This window comes from Blennius ocellaris (assembly GCF_963422515.1).
Source record: "Blennius ocellaris genome assembly, chromosome: 1".
NCBI classification, from domain to species: Eukaryota; Metazoa; Chordata; class Actinopteri; order Blenniiformes; family Blenniidae; genus Blennius; species Blennius ocellaris.
The window spans coordinates 14,496,543-14,516,046 of record NC_137650.1 but is presented as its reverse complement, the minus strand read 5'-3'; the positions used below and the strand labels follow the sequence as shown (position 1 = coordinate 14,516,046).

General features: G+C 40.2%; 1 protein-coding gene across 1 annotated transcript in view; it reads left to right on the top strand.

Annotated features, from left to right (window-relative positions):
* cemip (cell migration inducing hyaluronidase 1) overlaps positions 1-19,504 on the top strand; it is a 215,541-nt gene that overhangs the window by 120,501 nt on the left and 75,536 nt on the right. The window contains exons 6-10 of the mRNA XM_080501910.1: positions 887-1,025; positions 3,875-4,111; positions 8,536-8,715; positions 15,619-15,689; positions 15,844-15,939. Coding sequence (XP_080358036.1) covers positions 887-1,025; positions 3,875-4,111; positions 8,536-8,715; positions 15,619-15,689; positions 15,844-15,939 — 723 coding nt within the window. The remainder of the gene's footprint in view (positions 1-886; positions 1,026-3,874; positions 4,112-8,535; positions 8,716-15,618; positions 15,690-15,843; positions 15,940-19,504) is intronic.

Genomic DNA, 19,504 nt, shown 5'->3' with positions numbered 1-19,504 from the left:
CCTATGAAGTATGGAACACATATTAGATCATTGCTGTTTCTGTGAAACGGTAACTGGAAGCTATTTTTTAGTGTCTGAGCTAAATGCAGCTGAGACATAACATTCTATCACTGATAATCAGAAACTCTAAAAAATGATTTATGAGTGATTTCTTTCGTGGACACGTCACCATCTAAATTTTCAGGATCTTTAATGCAATGCATCTATTTGATTAATGGATTCCTGGGAGTAAGATACGGATGTTTGAGAAGGTTGTTGTTTGGTATTATATAACATGCTTAACTTGTAAAATATCTTAAAGCAGAATCCACATTTTTTCTCCCTCAAAGAGTAAAGCCTTTTCCGCCACATTTATCTCGTGGAATCATTTACGCTGAGTGGTTTTTACAGTATCTCCAAGCGAATCATCTGAAAGTCCAAGGAAGAAAAAACTCAAATGCATTTGACTGTGAAGCGTATTGTTGATGAGGAGTTGCACTATTGAAGAAAAGTCTGGTGGTGAAAGCAGGGTCATGGCCAGTGTTAGAGAAATGGTACATGCAGGAGATAGTTGATGTTCAACAGTCATTCACTACTGAGGTGGAATCATTGGATTGCAAACGTGGTAAAGGATGTGGTAGAGAAGCTGTGTGTGTGTGTGTGTGTGTGTGTGTGTGTGTGTGTGTGTGTGTGTGTGTGTGTGTGTGTGTGTGTGTGTGTGTGTGTGTGTGTGTGTGTGTGTGTGTGTGTGTGTGTGTGTGTGTGTGTGTGTGTGTGTGTGTGTGTGTGTGGACTCCCTGAGCTCCGGGCCATAAATGGTCGAGAGACAGAAGGTGTCTGAGGGCATTGGGGCATGAACGAGCTGCCAGGAAGCTTCATCACTCACCCACTCTTGTCTCCCCTGTAGGAAAGCTGGTGATTGCTGACACCAGCCGGCCCTTACTGCTGCGGACCAAACACATCCTGATTGGGAACAAGGGAGAGCTGCACATCGGAAGCCCAGATTGTCCTTATCAAGGCAACCTCACCATCTCCCTGTTCGGAAGGTACGCATTCATGAAAATCTGATAATAGCTTTCATAAAAACAACACATCTTAAAAGTCATAAATCTTTTTCTCTGATTTTGTGATAGCTTAGGCTGATAGCAGTCACGCATTGGAATCAGATCTTTGAGAAGATTGATTCAGATTTAACTTCCCATGGACCCCCAGATTTAACTTCACTCTATCTTCGGCCTTGTTTACACGTTTCGTGGGGATTTGCATCTAAAGGGTGGTAGGCGGATATTTACATCACAATTTGTGACACATTTTTTTCAAGGATTCAAATTCATTATTATGGCTTCATGCTTCTCATTACATCGCCTCCTACAGGTTTGGAATGTTCATAGCAGCTCTGAACCAGGTGTATATGCAGGTCCGTGTCAATCAATATTTTCTTGTAAACGTAGAGAGGGAAATATCCGTTTTTGTAAAAACCCAGGTACGGGTAAACGTGGCCTTGTTTGCGCAATGATGTTACAAGTTAAACTACATTGCTTTTTACGTTTGAATTTCAGAAAAGTTTCACACTGGCACAACAACATTTTGGAAACAATGCCCACCGACACTGCAATGACAAACATTTTGAAAACAATGGAGTTATCATGCCGGGCTACTAATTGGAGCTGTTGGTTGTTTTTGTAATGAAACTACACACAGGGAGCAATAAGATGAAAAATAAAACATTTAAATGCAACAGATGTTTTCTGTTTTCACTTTTACAAGTTGTTTTGAACAGGGCCTAAGAAGCATGAGATATATGTCAGCTTCCCCTGACATGAGTCACTTTCTTCTGCATTCTGATTGTCTTTTGGCTGTTTTAACACTGTGGCATCTCATTGGTAACTGAGACAATCCGTGGCTAACATGCAGATTAAAGTGAGCCAGCTTATTGGACAGAATACCACCTATTCTTTGGCCATGCGTTCTTGGTATTATAGCACTCTACCAACCACCACAAAGAAACAGCTCAATCCCTGAAGTATTCGTAATGTATCTCTTGGCTACTTTGAGTGATTTGCTCATACATGTGGACATCAACAGATTCAAATCTGACATTTAAAGCTACGATTACGTGCAGTTAGTTGTAGACATCGTTAATTAGAGCAGGAGACTATTTGCTCATTTATAATTAGGTCACCATAGCATGTTTCGTAGGAGATGTTAGAAATGTGCTCACTGTGGAGGAAGACATCACTCTGGGTTACGAGTCGACATTTACAAGAGGGCCTTTACAAGAAAGACAATTTGTTTCAGCATTATGTCACTTAGCTGACATTTGCGGTATAAAGTTAAGTGCACAGTAGCCCAAACAGCTTAACACTCCATAACTTAAGAAAACGCATTCCCACCTTAACAAAACACAAATTAGGAAAACATCTTCATCAATTTAACAACACATGTGCAGCATTTCGAAAATGCTGCGAACGCAGACAATGCAGTGGCAGTGTTTCCAGAGGACACTTTGGTGTGATGGAGCTGCCTAGAAAAATGAACCAAAATGACTTACATTTTCATTTTAGCTCTCTCTCCAGCTCGGCTGATGAATAGCTGACTCTCGTCCTGCCATATATCATAAAGTGTGGCGACGACAAGCGTTCCCAGATGTGTTCATCGTGTTGTCTGGAAACCCTTTCTGTGTTGTCTGTAATGTGATATGCATTGTATAAAAAAAAAAAAAAAAATGTGCCTGGTGTCTTTTAAATTGATGAAGATATTTTTTTTTTGTTTTTTTATAGAATATGCCTGTGTTTTGTGTTTATGCTTGGGTTTTCCTTACTTGCACTGCTTTGAGCTCTCTGGGGCATCGTGGAACTGTCTGAACAGCTGTTTTGACTGATGGATTTGCTATTGTATGGAAACAGACACATGTTTCTGAGGAAGAGGAGTCTCTTTAGTGAGCTCTGCTTTAGCGGTCATTTCAGTTTAATGACGTCCAGGATTTACCCTGGATTCGACCACAGCTGATGGAAGTATCATATCGTGAACTATGGTGGTGAAACTATAGTAACCTTTGCACTTCTTTACCTTCGCGGTGTTAACATGGTTGGCATGGGGACTTTAGAATTTGGTGACCGTTTGACTTTTTGGTTGTGCAACAAAACTAAAAAAGAATTTAAAAAAAAGAGTCTTTAAACTTTATTTTTGGCTCTTAGTTATTTTCCTTCTACATCAACAAAACAAAAATAACATTGTGGGTTCCTGGTTGACATCCACAAGTATAAATCCATCCAATATCTGAATAAAGGCATCTGAAAAACTTACCGTAACACTAGTTTGTTTTCCAAGGGTCCCTTACTATGTTTGTCATCAATTTAGCCATATAGTCATAAATATTGGAGTAAAGAGCACCTCTTTACCAGAAGAGAATCATTACTCCTTAACTAACCCAGTCCCTGTTTTCACCATGTTTCCAAGTGAAAATCGAAAATCTTCACAGCGTTTTGTGGGTCCATTTACTCAACAACAGTGCACTGTGTTTACACTTGTAACATCGTGCAGACAGGGCCTTTGTCCACATGACAGCAACATATCCCATTCTAATCTCATTACATACAACGTAACGGTCCACAGTGCCCGGGATGCATTAATAGCAATATAAGTATTAACTAACCCATGTTGCTGATACATTTTTTATCAGAAGTAATTTTTAAAGTAAGTCCCCTTCTTCTCAAATGAGTTTAATAACATCTGATAAGCTGCTTATTTCATGTGACTTATAAAACACTAGATGTCGTTTGTCAGCATTTTACAACTGCATCATTTCAACAATGCACACATGCAAACATTAAAGCACATTTCTGTTCTGAAATGTCACTAAAGAATGTTGCTACATCTTGTGCTTTATTCTCAGGCTGGATGACAGCGATGACGAACATGGCTACTTTGGCAGGAAGTACATTGGCGTAGGGACGGGAGGAACCCTGGAGATCCACGGCCAGAAGAAGCTGTCGTGGACGTTTCTCAACAAGACCCTTCATCCTGGAGAGAGCAACCAAAACAACTACCTGTTCCAGCGAAGCTGGGGCAACCGAGGCATCATTATCCATGTGATTGACCCCAAGACTGGAGAGGTGCTCTACGATGACAGGTGAGGATGCCTTCGAGCACAGAGGCTCCACCTTGGCTGCTGAACAAACCTGAGACTTAATTAGAGTCGGAATGATCCGGTGGCTGACACCTCATAAGCCCCTAATGATGGATTCTAATGAAGGAGACAAATGTGCCTCGGCACCGGCATCGCTTCATGCACGGATATTACATTTAGAAATCAATGACATGCTTAATATCCTTTCATGATTAATTGCCCATTTTATGATTTTAATTGGAGTCAGATAAATTGATATTGCGCCATTATTGTGGTAACAATAACAGCTATTTATATTGATGTGCTAATATTGTTTTCAAGACTGATACGAGGTGATATAGATCAATAAATGGTTAACTCTTTCTTCCAAAACAGTTCACTAAAATCACATCAAGTGTGTCTGTCAAGGCTATTAAAACTAGACTTTTAATGCTTCTTTGGTCTCCCACGGAAGTTTAATGGGAGTTCGATTGGTTGCTGAATGGAAAAGAAACAATGCAAAGTTTTTCGGCATACAAAGAAACAACAACACACACACAATGTGATAACCCCCTTTTTTTAATGATGAATTTGCACAATCAAATGGAATAATCTTCGATTATCTCTTCAAATTGTGTATGTTTACGCACTTCACAAAGAGATTCAACCTGATGTAAAAACAGCAATTTCAGCCAATGTTAATTTTGCACTCCGAGTGCAAAGTGCATTAGATTCGGTATGGGAAGAAAAGTGTAGATACGCCTCTTCAGCACTGACTTTAGCTGTTTGATTCAGTCTCCAGTTGTATAAGGTCCAGCCCTTCGCCGTGCAGTCTGCCATTACAAAACCTTCCTGACTCATTCTACAGAGCTCACTAAATTCCAGTGTGCTTCTGTAATAGGATGCTATCATTGCCAACTACCAGTCATTTGTTGATACTTCTTCCCTCCGAGACACCTAATTCCACCTTTAGCAGTAAGCAGCATAATTACAAAGTGGAAGTGTTTGAGAAACACAGCGGCTCAGCCACCAATCAGAGCATATGGCGTTACCGAGCGAGGTCACCGAGGGCTAAGGATGATGCACTGTTGACCCGTTCAGGGATCTATATAGCAATAGCAAAAAAAAAATGTAAATTAAAGGCTGCATGCCATGAGTTTGTATGTTCAAGCAGCTGCATGCAACTTTACATCACAGTCTGAAGAACACTGGTAATACACTCTGGAGCAGTGGAATGGTGTGGAGTTATCTAATACAACTTTCTATGTGGTCGTATGATGGAGGAGTCTAAATTTGACATCTGGTTTTCAGTCTAAGTTTTCCACTTACTCAACTCTCCTATTGTTCACATATATATATATATATATCTTATTTGAACTCTCCTCATTTGAGTAGGATTATGATTTTAATTTCATCTTGCTTTTGCAATTTTAATCGATCACTCTGTGGCTGTGATGTCCAGCATTAAGTCCCGTGGGCCAAAACTGACCAGCAAAAGAAAACAGATTTATTTTTTTAACAAATTTCCGCAGGCTAGCAGACACAACACTGAGACCGAAGCTGAAATATCAACAAAGCTGCCATGAAAGATAGCAAACGAGCACTAGACATTTAACTATATTCTGCACCAGAAAGTTTCATTAAAATTGGTTTATGTTAAGATTGCAGTAATTTTCTGCAGTATTTTTTTTTGGTCAAAATATAGACATTTCATTATATATCAAATCAAATCAAATCAATCTTTATTTATATAGCACTTTTTATACATTGAAGTAACACAAAGTGCTTTAACAAGAATTAAAAACAGTGCAAAGATAAAACAGATGAATAAAAAGCAGATGAACACACACGCACACATGCAGACACACACACACATAAGTGAAGACATGCCTAGTGATATGGAGACATGGCATGGCACCGAGGACTAAGGTGAGGAAAGGCCCACATTTTGGGCCTTCCACACTGGGGGTGGCACAACTTTTGACCACAGGGGGCACCGCCCCACAGACACCCCCCCCCCCCACCCCAGCCGGGCAGACCAGCTAATCCCACCACATACGTGGGGGACCAGCCAGGTGCCCGGGCAGGGAAACCCATGGGACGGCACCACCGGGGGCAAAACCGGCCACCACCAGTGTAGTGACCCCTAGAGGAACCACTGGAGATAAAAAAAAGAAGGTAGAAAATTAGATAATTATCTAAAATAAATAAATAAAAGTAGATAAATACATTGATAAAATACATAAACATATATACATAAATATATAAAAACATACACATATATAAAATCAGTTAAATGCCTGATTAAAAAGGTGCGTTTTTAACCCCTTTTTTATTTTTTTTATGGCAAATACTCTGGCATATACTCTGTGCCACAATAAAGACAAACTTTCCGGTTTAAATTTTAAAGGTACCATGGCTCTATTTTACCAGTCCATTCCAATCAAGATGAAATTGAGCTGAATGTGGCCTCTGAACTGAAAAGTGTGAGGTTTGCTCTAAATATCCATTTCAGTTGTATGCTGATGACAGTTATCTATACTATTACCTTAGATTTGTTACAAATTCCGCGCAAATTCTACTTTGACGCAAAACTAATTTCACAACGACAAACCATTTATTGAATAAGAAGGAATCCCATTGCATGGTGTTCTTCAACACTCTTCAGAACTATCTTTTAAGGGCTTTATTGATTTAATTTTCAGGAAATCTTTGAATAAGTTCACTCATTCACTCGATGATAATCTTGAATAATCTCCAACATAACATTAGTAAATATTGACCCTGCTTAGATTGTCAGTGTAATTATTATGCATATCTGAAGTTCCTAAAATTGATCGATTAATCAATGAGAAGGTTTGTGATTTCTTTACGGGCCACATTCTGGTCACATGTACCAATTTATTTATTTGACTTCATCCGTTTTTCTCAAAAAAACGTGTATCTTGATACATTTCTTTTTTTTTCTGATATTGTTCAACTGGTGTTTCTCAATAGTAGAGTATTTCTCATAATATTTTCTGTTTGTGGCTGTTTGATTATTGTGACTTCTGATGTGTCTATGTTTTAAGGACCCTTTCACAAATTAGACGCCACCTCTCTCGCCGTTAACTTGGCATAAACTGTTGAGTGAGCACTTGTCCAAGACCTTAAGATTCAAGTAGAGCAGAGACTTCAATACAAAGCTTTTTATTCAGTGCTTAGACCAGGGGTCGGCAAACTTTAATGCTCGAAGAGCCATTTCGTCCCATTTTCCACAGCACACAACACTTTGGGAGCCGCACACCCCAGGTCGCGCGCACATCGTCCCTCACAATGTTCCATCATATTATGGCGAGCAATGTCAAAGAAGCACACTAGAGATAAAGCTTACACTTTGCACCAGACGTGTGTGACATTCTTTTTTTTTGACACTCACACCTACAGGAACACCACAGTAGGGCGACACTACACACAAAACCTTCTTCACTTCCGGTTTCCAACTTCCAACTAATAAACTAAACTAAACTAGATTAACTAACTTGCTTAGGTCATCTAGTCATGAATTTAGCAACAAAAACACAAAACAATCATCGCCAACACTACAAACCTAATATAACCCCAAATAATTACGTCTAAAACACGACAAACAGAAACTCTCGTAATGCATTGCAGCTATCAGCTCCTTTATTAAAAGGGCGGATATATGCAGGAGTTCTGCGATTTTGGAACCATGAGTGCTGGTGGAGTGGCTTTCAATGTCATTTAGGTGTTGTGTGACTCACTATTATTTGCCGTCACTCTCAATAAGTCCGCAATGAACTCTCTCGCTATTGTCAGCGCTCCCCAGCACCGTGGTCTTCCTGTGTCAAAGATACAAGAAGCTCCCAGCTTCAGACGCCCGTTGAGCCGTGGCCGCCCGGAGCTGCGGCTCCAGCTGCCGTGACCTGCGGCCGCAATTCCACGTTCTTTCTGCCATTATTGTTGCATAATGGCATTATATCACTCGGTCCTTCACAATCCACCTACTTTTTACTGCACTCTCTGTGGTGGAATGGCGCAACACATTTGGTTCCAAGTGCGCTTTGCCTTACCATACTGCCCCGGGATGAACTGCAGTGGGACCGAGGCTCAAGGAACTGCAGCAGAGGGACGAAAGAGCTGCAGGTTGCCGAACTCTGGTTTAGACGTTCCTCTGAAACAATAAAAAGAAACATGTCGCAGAAAGCGTTGCACATTGCAGTGGATGTTACCGGAGCTGTGAAAGGATCATCGACTACATAATAATGTGTTGCATTCAAAATTAGAGGTCATGAAACTCCCTGTGGGTGTAAAATGGAGATGACATAGTCCTGTAGTCCATACAGTATAAATGAGAGAGAACTTAGCATAGCCAGAGGTATCAGAATGGTTTAAGTTGCAGAGCAGCTTTCCAAAACAAATTCCTCATCTTTTATTTATCCCTCCAGGTTCGACACGTACCGGAGCAAGAATGAAAGCCATCGCCTGGCCAAGTATGTGGAAGGCATTGAGGAGGGGTTCATCCTGGCCATGGTGGTCAATGACGAGGGCTCCAATAACTTAGAGGACTCGGCCAAGAAGAGCCTCACCAGGCTGGGCAGCAAGCATATCAGCAGTCTGGGATTTCGGTGAGCGTCTCGAACTTGTTCAAATGAATTTGACTATAACTCATATTGAATAAGACTGGAGTGACTTGATGAGTCACTCAGGACAACAGTGTTTAAGGGTACTGTTTACAAATCGGCTGCTTCCAAGACAAAATGAGAGGTATTCGACTCACGCCATGTCGGGAAATAAAAGGGTTTTTTGAAGCTCCCAGCACACTATTGTCTGGAGCATCCTTTTAATTGATTGCTGCGAACTAATGAGAAAATGTTGGAACCTCGGGTGAATCACAATGAATTGCTGTCTGTTTCTAATTAATCCCTGCAGCTTTTGGGGACCTTTTAATGCTTAATGATTTTCAATAAACTATCTCCACTGGAACATTTGTAAAAGAAAACATATACACTCAGAGGCCACTTTGTTTGCGATACTTTGCAATCATTACATAGAGGTTCAATGAGCAAGACCTGAAAAGTGGATGCTGAGTGTCAAAAATAAAGAGAGAGAGAAAAAGAAACCTCTCCAACTGTTTTAAGGAAGCTGACCAAGAATACAATTTGAAGTGGTCCGGTCCTGTAACACCACTGCTTTTAGTAGTAAATGAGTATTATTAGATAAATTGACGCTTCCTACAAGCACAGCTGTAGACAAGTAGCTATCTACAGAAATTGATGGGTGGGATCGAGTCTGCACATCCCACATTCTGCTCAATCATATTTACTGCAGGGTGGGGTGAAATTACTCTCCTCTGCATGGTGGTTAAAGAAGCTTCACCAGCAGACTGGAAACCAAAATTGCCAAAACACAAAAGTTGAGTGTAACGTTAAGATTTAAACTCGCACCAAGTGTGGCATTATGGCACACTCTGATTCATCAATGTTGCATATTAAATAATTTCTTCAACAGCTGAGTCAAAATCAATGAACATTTGTTTAAACGTGACAAGTGGAACCTAAAACAAGTCCCGTCAACCTGTATAATGTCTAGTTTTCGATTTTTGTTTTATCTACATAAGTATACCCTTTCTGTGGCGATGCAGCATGGCTGCTCTCTTTCTTCACTTTAGCATTATCAAAAGCATCTATGTGACTTTTACACAAAATAGTGTCTGATTATAATCCCTTCTGACAGGAATAACATAAATAACATGATCATGAGCCAAAGAACCCGTGAAGCCTTAAAACAAATGTTTGTTTATCTATTTATAATATGAATGTATGTTTGTAGTTTATCTTAGCTTTTTTGTTGCTTTTTCCTCTGGTTGTCACCAGTTCATGTACCACCAATATCCACAATATCGAGCCTCTTCCTCCTACTAACCACTGATGTAAATTCAGCAATTATCCAGATTACGTAGCATTTTCCTGCAACTAACTTGTGTAATTAATGTAATTTTTAAAACGTTGTCGTTTAAACACCAAAGTTTTCTGAAAGGAAAATGGAAAATTAATACATTTTCACTCGAAGCGTTATTTTGCAAATGGGACTTCAGTGTTGAGCATTTTTTTATTCAAATTAATATTGATTAACGTTACATGAAGAATAGCAGACTTATAAAGAATACTACACGAAAGCAAATAACTTATCTCCAAAAGTTATATTGATTTATTTGATTGTCGTATTGTTTGTAGATAGGTAACACTGTAAATCCTTTCATGTACATATCTGCTGTTCAGGAGCTGCAGTGTCGACTGGTGCTGGTCCTCAAAAGCATCTATTCCTCAGACTGTTCTCTACCTGTGGTCACAGTGTCATAAAAACAGCCATCAACCTCACTGTGAACCTTCCCTCAAATGTCAAACTTTGCAAAAAACCACTGTCACTTCTGCAAAGGTCAGTCCCCTTCCTTGCCAGAATGGACTTTACTGGAGTGTGAAGCGGTAAAGCCACATTGAGCATCCTCTGAATGTTGACGCAGCACACCTGGACAGGCCACAGACGTGTTGGAATCATTTTCTACAGTCTGATGAGTCAGATGTGGTTGGAGGAAAGGAGTCAGTCGCATATGCATAAACCGAACCCACAGAATCGTGCAGCCAAGTGCTAACGCTGCTGTGTGCACCATGTGCTGCTGATTCAGGGCCATTGAATTAACTGAGGGAAGGAAAGATGTGAATCTTCTTTGGAAAATCCTGAAAGAGAATGTTGGGTCAACCACATATTGTAACAACCACAACCACTTGTAAAGCAAGGCGGTGATCCCAGAGATTACAAAGCCTGCAGTGTGTGTATGTGTGTGTTCGTGTGTGTGTGTGTGTGTGTGTGTGTGTGTGTGTGTGTGTGTGTGTGTGTGTGTGTGTGTGTGTGTGTGTGACACCTGGCTTTCACTTTGCCTCCAGCATGTTAACAGGTTTGCAGTCGGTGTTCAATACTTATCTGATCTTTACCTCATGTGACGCCTCATCTACAGTCTCATAGTAATCCAGTTTCTATGCGATCTCAACTACAGATAGGCACTGACATAATCGCAGCAAGTTTACGCAGCTGAAAGCAATGAGTAGAATTCCAATGAATCAAGAGCTTGCCGTTGTATGTTTAGTAGTTTCTCGTCAAAAGACTAAATCTCGTTACGAAAGTAAAATCTGAAAGAGAAATAGAGACATGTTGGTTGAATCTGCATCATCTGATTTTATTGAGCATTTCACTGAAAAAATGTAAATTTATAAAATACATTTTACAAGTGAGAAAAATATCATTGGAAAAGGTGCATTTGAAATTAGGACAGTTGTCTGGATTTTTCCCATATGATAATAATGCAATGATTAAACAGAATTTAAGATCACATCACCTTCTGTCTGTTACTTGACAGGAACATTTAATAAAGCAGTAATAGGTGATCTTAAAGTGTGGTTTGTGATATTTTCTTCTGTCAGGTACATTTTTGTTCTGTGAGATAAATGTAAATGTGTCAGGTCAGAAATGTACGAAGGAACTAACTCAGGGGTGTCAAACTCATTTTAGTTCAGGGGCCACCAGTGATGTGTGGTGAGGTTCATGGCTGGTGAGGCACTGACTCCTCTGGACTCAGATTTACATTGTAAGAACTAAAAAGAGCATCTTATTTCACTATTTATCCAACAGCATGCAACTGGTAATGCTTCATATCCCATTATTTTATGTTTCACAGCAGTGTCACTGATACCTCAGCTCAGGTCTCAGTGTTGTGTTGTGTCCACTACTGTTAAGAAATCTGTAAAAAATAAATAAATAAAAAAAAATCGATATTTTTACAATTTTCTCATTGGTTTTGCCGGCCAGATTGGAGCCTCTTGCTGGCTGGTTTTGACCCACAGGCCTTATGTTTGACACCCCTGGGCATATCCATACAGTGATGCTGAAACTGCTGAAGCAGTGAAATGCATATATAACCAAAATCCATTCACTTTTCTATGGATGTCAGAAAATCATTAACATTGACAATTTTCAATTAGAATATATTAGGAAGTCATTCAGCCAGGAATTAGCACTTAACCTGAGACATGTGGCAGCCGGCTGCTGATCTGCTCACTTCCCCGACCTCAGTGTTTTTATCTGCAGTGCCATAGGAAGTCAATCTACCTCTTCATATTCAATGATTCGCTCACTTAATTACCAGTCACTCGAGTATCTGGACACATTATTTTAATGCTGCTTGGCTAAGAAAGAAAGAGAGTCTGATCACGCCACAATGGTGACGTTCAACTGGTCAATCAATCCGCCAATTGCGAGTTCCCTGAAATATCGCCATGATTGGCGAACAAGAAGATGGCCTGACTCTGTAAAATACTAACATGTTATTTATCAAGTATGTTGCCCAGGTGTTTCATTACCTGGGATTTGATGCCATCCCCTCCAGATTTGGCACCCATAAAACCGGTACAAACTCTTACATATGGTACATACCCTCCGTCTTGATGTTAAATGTAGCAGCTAATCCCCTTGTGTGTTCTCCAGTTATACTGTATCTCACTCTGCAGAAGGTGTTTAGGGGGGAAAGCTTTTTTCTGTCAGGGAGTGTAAGAGTTTGTCATAAATGCATAGCGAGAAGAAACTAAATCGTACTATGACAACAAATCCCCTGAAGACGTCTATAAAGTTTCTCCAATAAGGACTATCGGAGCGCGTACTTGTACACCTTGCAGATTTCTCAGACATCACTTTGTTGTGTTCTTGTTTTGAGGGGAAACAATGCAGCACTGTTGTGGATGACTCTGCATATTAAACAGTGTTCCTTGTCTGGTGTAATATCAGTATCGTCATTGTGGCGAGAGAGAAGACATCTTGACGTTGCAAACCCCGTGGTTCACGCCTGACTAATGCAGTGCCAGGAAACTTAATGTTTGCCATTGGGACTGCAGGAGACACCAAATTTAATAAATGGTTTGAGGGCAGAGCTCAAGTTTCTTTCCCAATTTGCACTTTCCTTCTGGTTGTGGATGCTGCAGAGGACAGGCTAAATGGATGGGAGCAGTGGCGAGGCGACACTGAAACTCCTGCCTAATGACTCCTGTCACCTCGCTCCCCTCATACCATTGCCAAACAGGCCCACACTGGTGTCATCAGGAGAGGGAGGCTGTGTAATTTGCGGCACACCCAGAGACATTTTAATAAGCTGGAATTTATGAGACAGGGACGACTTCGTAATATATATGCAGTTATGTCATTTGCATATGTTTACTGGGGCTGTCACCGTGAAGAAATACAGAAACACACCTCTCTGGCTGCCTTTTACTTCTTTTTTTTTTTTTAAAAAGCTCAGCAAAATATAAGATTAAAGTGAGATGAAGAATGCAGTTTGAGGTTGTAGGGTTATTCCTTTGTTACCATGCAAATTGTCTTGGTGTCACATAAATTGGATGTTGCTCTCTGTCACGGTCGCGTCTTGTTCTCGACACAAAATGTTCCATAGCGCACCGCACATGCTTTGATGGTGTCAGACCGACGCACTGTGTTCATCTGTGATTCTGAAGTATGCTCACACTTATGGGTGGGGTATTGCTCACTGAAGGCAAAGAAAACTTTGATTTTTCTTGTTTTTTTTTAAAAGGATCATAGTTCTCTGGTTCATATACGAAAGCCTAGGAATTAATCTCCATGTTTCAAGCAAAGGGCTTAAAATTTAAATGCAATGATGAGTGTGTTTTCTTCTTCAATTTACACCCCGATTTCAAGTGAAAACGCTTTGTGTTTGCATTTTTGTTTCGGAAAACAAAACGTTTTGCGTTTACAAGGGAATGTTTTTCAAACCATGTAGTAAGCATGGCCAGGCCACGAGTGGATTTTGGTAATGAAACCACACACACACACACACACACACACACACACACACACACACACACACACACACACACACACACACACACACACACACACACACACATACACATGTGCGTGCAGAGAACAATATGTTATAAACATTAACAATGGGATTACATTGACCTTCGTGTGGACAGATGACCAAGTTGGATTGTTATTCGGTTGACTGTAAACTATAAATCTACCAAGTCCCAGGAGAATCTGGACTCGGCTTCATGACACCCTGCAGGCCACCATTGTTGGAATTAACCCTCTATTCTAGTCATTTGTAGAGTAACTATTTACTACAGCTGTGATGCGCAGTAGCAGCGTTTTGGAAAACGTATGTTTGGGAAACATTTTCAAATCTCTCAATGGCTCCGAGCACCGTTGTTGTATAAACAGACACCCAAAATACCACAAAAAGTTTTCTGTTTTCACTTGAGAAAGTTTTTTTAAACAGGGCTTTAGATCTCATCACTGTGGAACTCCAGCTGTCATTTTCACTACAATTTAGCGAATGTGCTCTCCAAATTGAATGGTTAATTACAACACACTGCCATCGTGCCACTAAGCACAACAGTCACTGCACACAAGGTGCAAATTTTAAATGGAAGTGGAATTATTAAGGAGCTGTTAACATGGCACTTTCAAGTGAAAATAGGAACAGATATTATTGTGGTATTCTTAATTTTTGGCATTTCTGTATAAACAGCAATCGATGGAATGCTGCATGAATACAGTAAGAATTTTAGTTTTTTATTGGTTTACTCATAAGATGAAAGCACAGCAGTGTAGTGGTTAGCACTCTCCCCATATAGCTTATAGAAAAAAAATCCGGTTTGTGTTGGAGTTGTGGTAGCTCTATTTGTGTGAATGTGAGTGTGTGGTTGTCTGTCTCATTGTGTTTCCCCTGTGATGGATTGTTGACCTGTCCAGAGTGTACTCAGCCTTCATCCATAGTCAACTAGGAGCGGCTCCAGCCCCCTGGAGACCCTCAGTTGGATAAAGTGGTTTAGAAAATGGATGGTTTATTCATTGTGATAGCTAAAACATGCCTGTGAATAATAAAGAGAATACTCTCTTGGAGCCCTGCTGGGTCTTTAGTCACAGATTGCTCAGTCTTACACAGAGAAAGATGACTTTAACCTGCACTTTAGACTATCAACTTTGACTTTAGTTAATTTTGTACTTATTCTGATTAACGTGGTCCCTCAAAACAAACAACATTTTTGATGAGGTGATGAAGGGGACACATTTCAAGGTTGCACTATTAGTTTCAGCTTACACGTCTTCAAGTGAAAATGGAAAAGTTTCATTGTGTTTTAGATCCCACTTCATCATTTTGGTATCTATTTTTCGGGTGTAGTTCTCTGCTCGCATGTGTGTGTGGTTTCATAACTCAAACAATCAACAGCGCCAACTCGTGGCCTGGCATGCTATTAACAACATTTTTGCCATTTCCATGTGAACCGACATAATTTTCAAAACGTCTTGAAAAAGAAACTTTACTGAAATGGAAATGTCAAAATGATGCATTTGTACCTGAAGCATTGTGTAATTGGGGCTTCATTCATACTTTTCTCCTCTCTACCCCTCTTTTTTTCCATTCACCTTGCCCCTTCTTTCATCATCCCAATTTGCCATCCCAGACATCCCTGGACCTTTATAGTGACAAAAGGTGATGTGTCTTCTGCTGTGGAGGATCACGCCATCTATCAAGGTAGGAATTTATTTTAGATTGTTTTGCTCCAAGCTTACGTAAGTAGAAAGAACATTTTTACAGAATGCGATCAAAGCGGTACACTTTGTGGGAGGAGACCAAGATGGCTTTATTTTCGATGACATTTTTCTCATCTGTGTGTGTGATTCAACAGGGACCAAAGCTTCCTCAGAGGCCCGGAGCGCTCATGTTTTCAAGTCGAGTTTTGGGGAGCATTTTGCCATCACCACCAGCAGCCAATGGGTGCAAGGTGAACCACCGTTCTTTATGCCTCAATCACAGATGCTATGTATATTAATCACACTGTCACATGAAGGCATCGTCACAACTTCATCTGTCCTTTAGGCCCAATGGTTGCGGAAAGTATCTCTCTCCTTTTTCAGTTCAATTCTTTTACATTTTAATTATCTAGTGGCAATTAAAACGCACCATTTGGAGGCACTTTACATCCAAACACAATTGAAGAAGCATGACCAAGTATAGTCAACAACAGAAAGTAAAAACTGCAATTTATCACAGAAACTTCCAGACTCAACGACATTCTAAGCTAAAATGCATTGTTTTCATTTCAGAACTTTTTCACTTTTCCAAGCAAAGTTTTGAAAATTATATAGTTGGCATGTCAGACCAAAAGTTTACGTTGTCTGTGGTTTCATTACAAAAACAACCGAGAACAATATGTTATAAACTTTAACAATGGGCCTACACACATTCTTATGGACAGACGAGTTGGATTGAAACTAAGGTGATTCTCAATTATAAAACTACCAAGTCCCTGGAAAATATGGAGTTGGAGCACTTTCCAAAAGTTCCACCTTAGAAGCCGTTTTGTAAAAAGTTATGTTTTCAGTGGCTCCAAGCTCTTTGTTGCATAAGCGGACCCCCAAAATGCAACAGAAAATGTTAGTTTTCACATACCATTGTCATTTAAACGGGGCCTTAGATGTATTGTTTTTATGCTTCAACCAGTTGCTGCAGCAGCTTAACTCGAAAACAGCTCATGGTCGGCTGAACGAGCAACTATAAACTTCATGAGAAAAAGTTTTAACCTTGATTTTAAAACTAGAGACTTTGTTAACCTCTAACTTAAACTGGAAAGTCATTCCGCAAGAGAGGAGCCTGATAGCTGCGTCTTTCATGACTTTTAGAAGCTACTGTATATAGGAACCTTGGGTAAGCAACGCTCTGAGAACCAGTGTTTGCTGCTTTTCTAATATTCAATGAAATGTGCTTGAACGTGGATTTTACTTGGTTGTTAAAAGCTTTGTATACTCCAAGCATTTATTTGAGGAGGATGCTTTGGTGTTTCTTGTTGTAAATTGCGGTTATTAAATGGCCAACGGAACGTTCTGTTGGTTTTTTTCGGCATGTAATGTAATTTAGTGTGCTTCTTGGGAAGTCTGTGGCTCAGTTGGTAGAGTGGTGCATTTTCCAATCACCCATTTTTTAGGTTCAATCCCCTGTAAGTCAAAGTGTCCTTTGCCAAGACAATAAACCCCAAATTAATCCTTTGATTTAACCCATCCTATTAATTGATAACTCCAACTATACATCCTACTGAGCTGCTAACACAAACTCTCAGTCACTGAAACATCTCTCTTCACTGTTAAATTATGAAGAAATACTGGAAAATCCTGATTATTTATGTAACTCACAACTCTTGACATTTGTCCCTGATCTGTTTTCATGACGGTAACTATGAGAAACATTTTAAGCTCATCATGACCATGAAACTGGACGAGTAATAAAGGCACTGAGTGTTTCTCTGGACCACTGACTCATTGTCAGTGATGACACATTATCTTGGATCCAATAAACTAACTTCACTAAACATACTCAAAATCAGCCCAACATATTATATTGTTCTATAACAACACAACCGATCCAAACTAGTATCTTCCATTTAATACTTGTTGACCACTTCATCACTGCTTGCTTATAATTAATGTTAATGCAACCGAATCAAAAATGTGATGAGATCTGTGTTTCCATCAATTTGTTTATACAAACAATTCCTGGCATCTGTGGGAGCTGAATAAAAGGTCAATCTGATGATTATACTCTGTCACACGCTGCACAAAAGGAATGGGGGAAAAAATGTAATGTGCATAATTCCACCACGGATTTAATAAAATAAGCTTTACTTTGCAGCACATTCAAACAACTCTATTGATCCTCATCTTCAGCAGAGCAGCATTTAAGACTTTATTCCTTACTATTCCACCTGCTTTTAATGCAGAGCATCAGTTTGAAGCCTACAAAGTCCTGATTATCTACTCTAAAACATGGTGCAGGCACCATCATGATGCAACTGCTTCCTGACTCTGTCAACAGTCACATTTGAAATATCTGAAAATCTGAAGTCATTATTGAAAGAAACATGTTGACGAGTGTTAGAAAACTGATTTTAGGGGATGTTTTTGAGCACAACAATGAGCCAATGAGGAAAATCACTTTAAAGTGGTCAGTGATGACAAACCGGACCTGAATCCAACTGCAAAACCTTTGCAGAGTTGAAATCTGCCACTGCGGAAAATAATCCCGACAAACATTAAAGACTTTGAATGTATCTGTGTCGGTAAGTAGCAGCAAACAGGTTAAAGAAGCTTCTAGATTATTATTCCAGAGGAACCACGTGTAGGACTGTTTGGAGGGCCACACCATAAGGTTAATTCAGTTCTGATATAAATCTAAAACAGTCGTATTGCTTGCATCAGGTACACTAATTTGTATGTTATTGCCCTCCTGCACAATGCTGTCTGTTCTAGATGGATGCAAGAGGGGTCTAGAGGCTCTACAGGCAAATATTAGTGTTATATGCAAATAAGCTGTAAAGAAATGCATTCTGATTGTTTGATTGTTCTACAGAGGTCTCCAACTTTGGTCCTGGAGGGCCTCTGTCCTGCATGTTTTAGCTCTCTCCAAGTTGCAACACACCTGATTGCCACGAGAGGCTCGTTATTGGGCTTTTTCACAACCTTGGTGATGACATCATCATTAGATTCAGGTATGCTAAAGCAGGGAGAGAATTAAAACAGACCTCTGCACATATACCCCCTATTACATTTATTTTAATAGTCGCATTATATAAAACTGAACCATTCCTGTGGTTGGGGTTGTTGTTGAGGTGCTATGCTCCCAGCAGTATTGTCTGGTCGGTTAGCTGTATTTTCTGAAGTGGAAAATCAAAATGATCAGCCTTGATAATGTCATCACCACATTCTCTTCCCATCAAGACGTGTGTCAAATACATACCCATGTATGCTTGTCTTACTGGGATCTCTTTTAACACCAATTCCAAGCAGATTCCAAATAGCGTCTTCTCATCTCCAGTCTGCCAGCAGCTCACCTAATTGAAAACGCCTCAACTTCACAAGCAGACATGGAAACATGTGGACGTGTAAATGATGCACATGCAGTGTGTATCGTAGAAAGATGGGCATGCACACCCAAAGTGCCTCGCCAAGCTTCAGATTGAAATTCAGCCCCCCCCCCCCCGTCAAATGGACAGCCCCCTGCAGTGGCAGCCAGGCAGAGAGCGTAACAGGAGGAGAAAGCCGACTTCAATTATTCTCATACAAATGCCTCCTGACAACATAAATGGACTACAAGTCAAAGCCTTGACAGAGATTACTCTACTACCACTTGGACCACTGACGAGTGGATATCTGTGTGTGTGTGTGTGTGTGTGTGTGTGTGTGTGTGTGTGTGTGTGTGTGTGTGTGTGTGTGTGTGTGTGTGTGTGCGTGTGTGCGTGTGTGCGTGTGTGCGTGTGTGCGTGTGTGTGTGTATGTGTGTGCGTGCGTGCGTGCGTG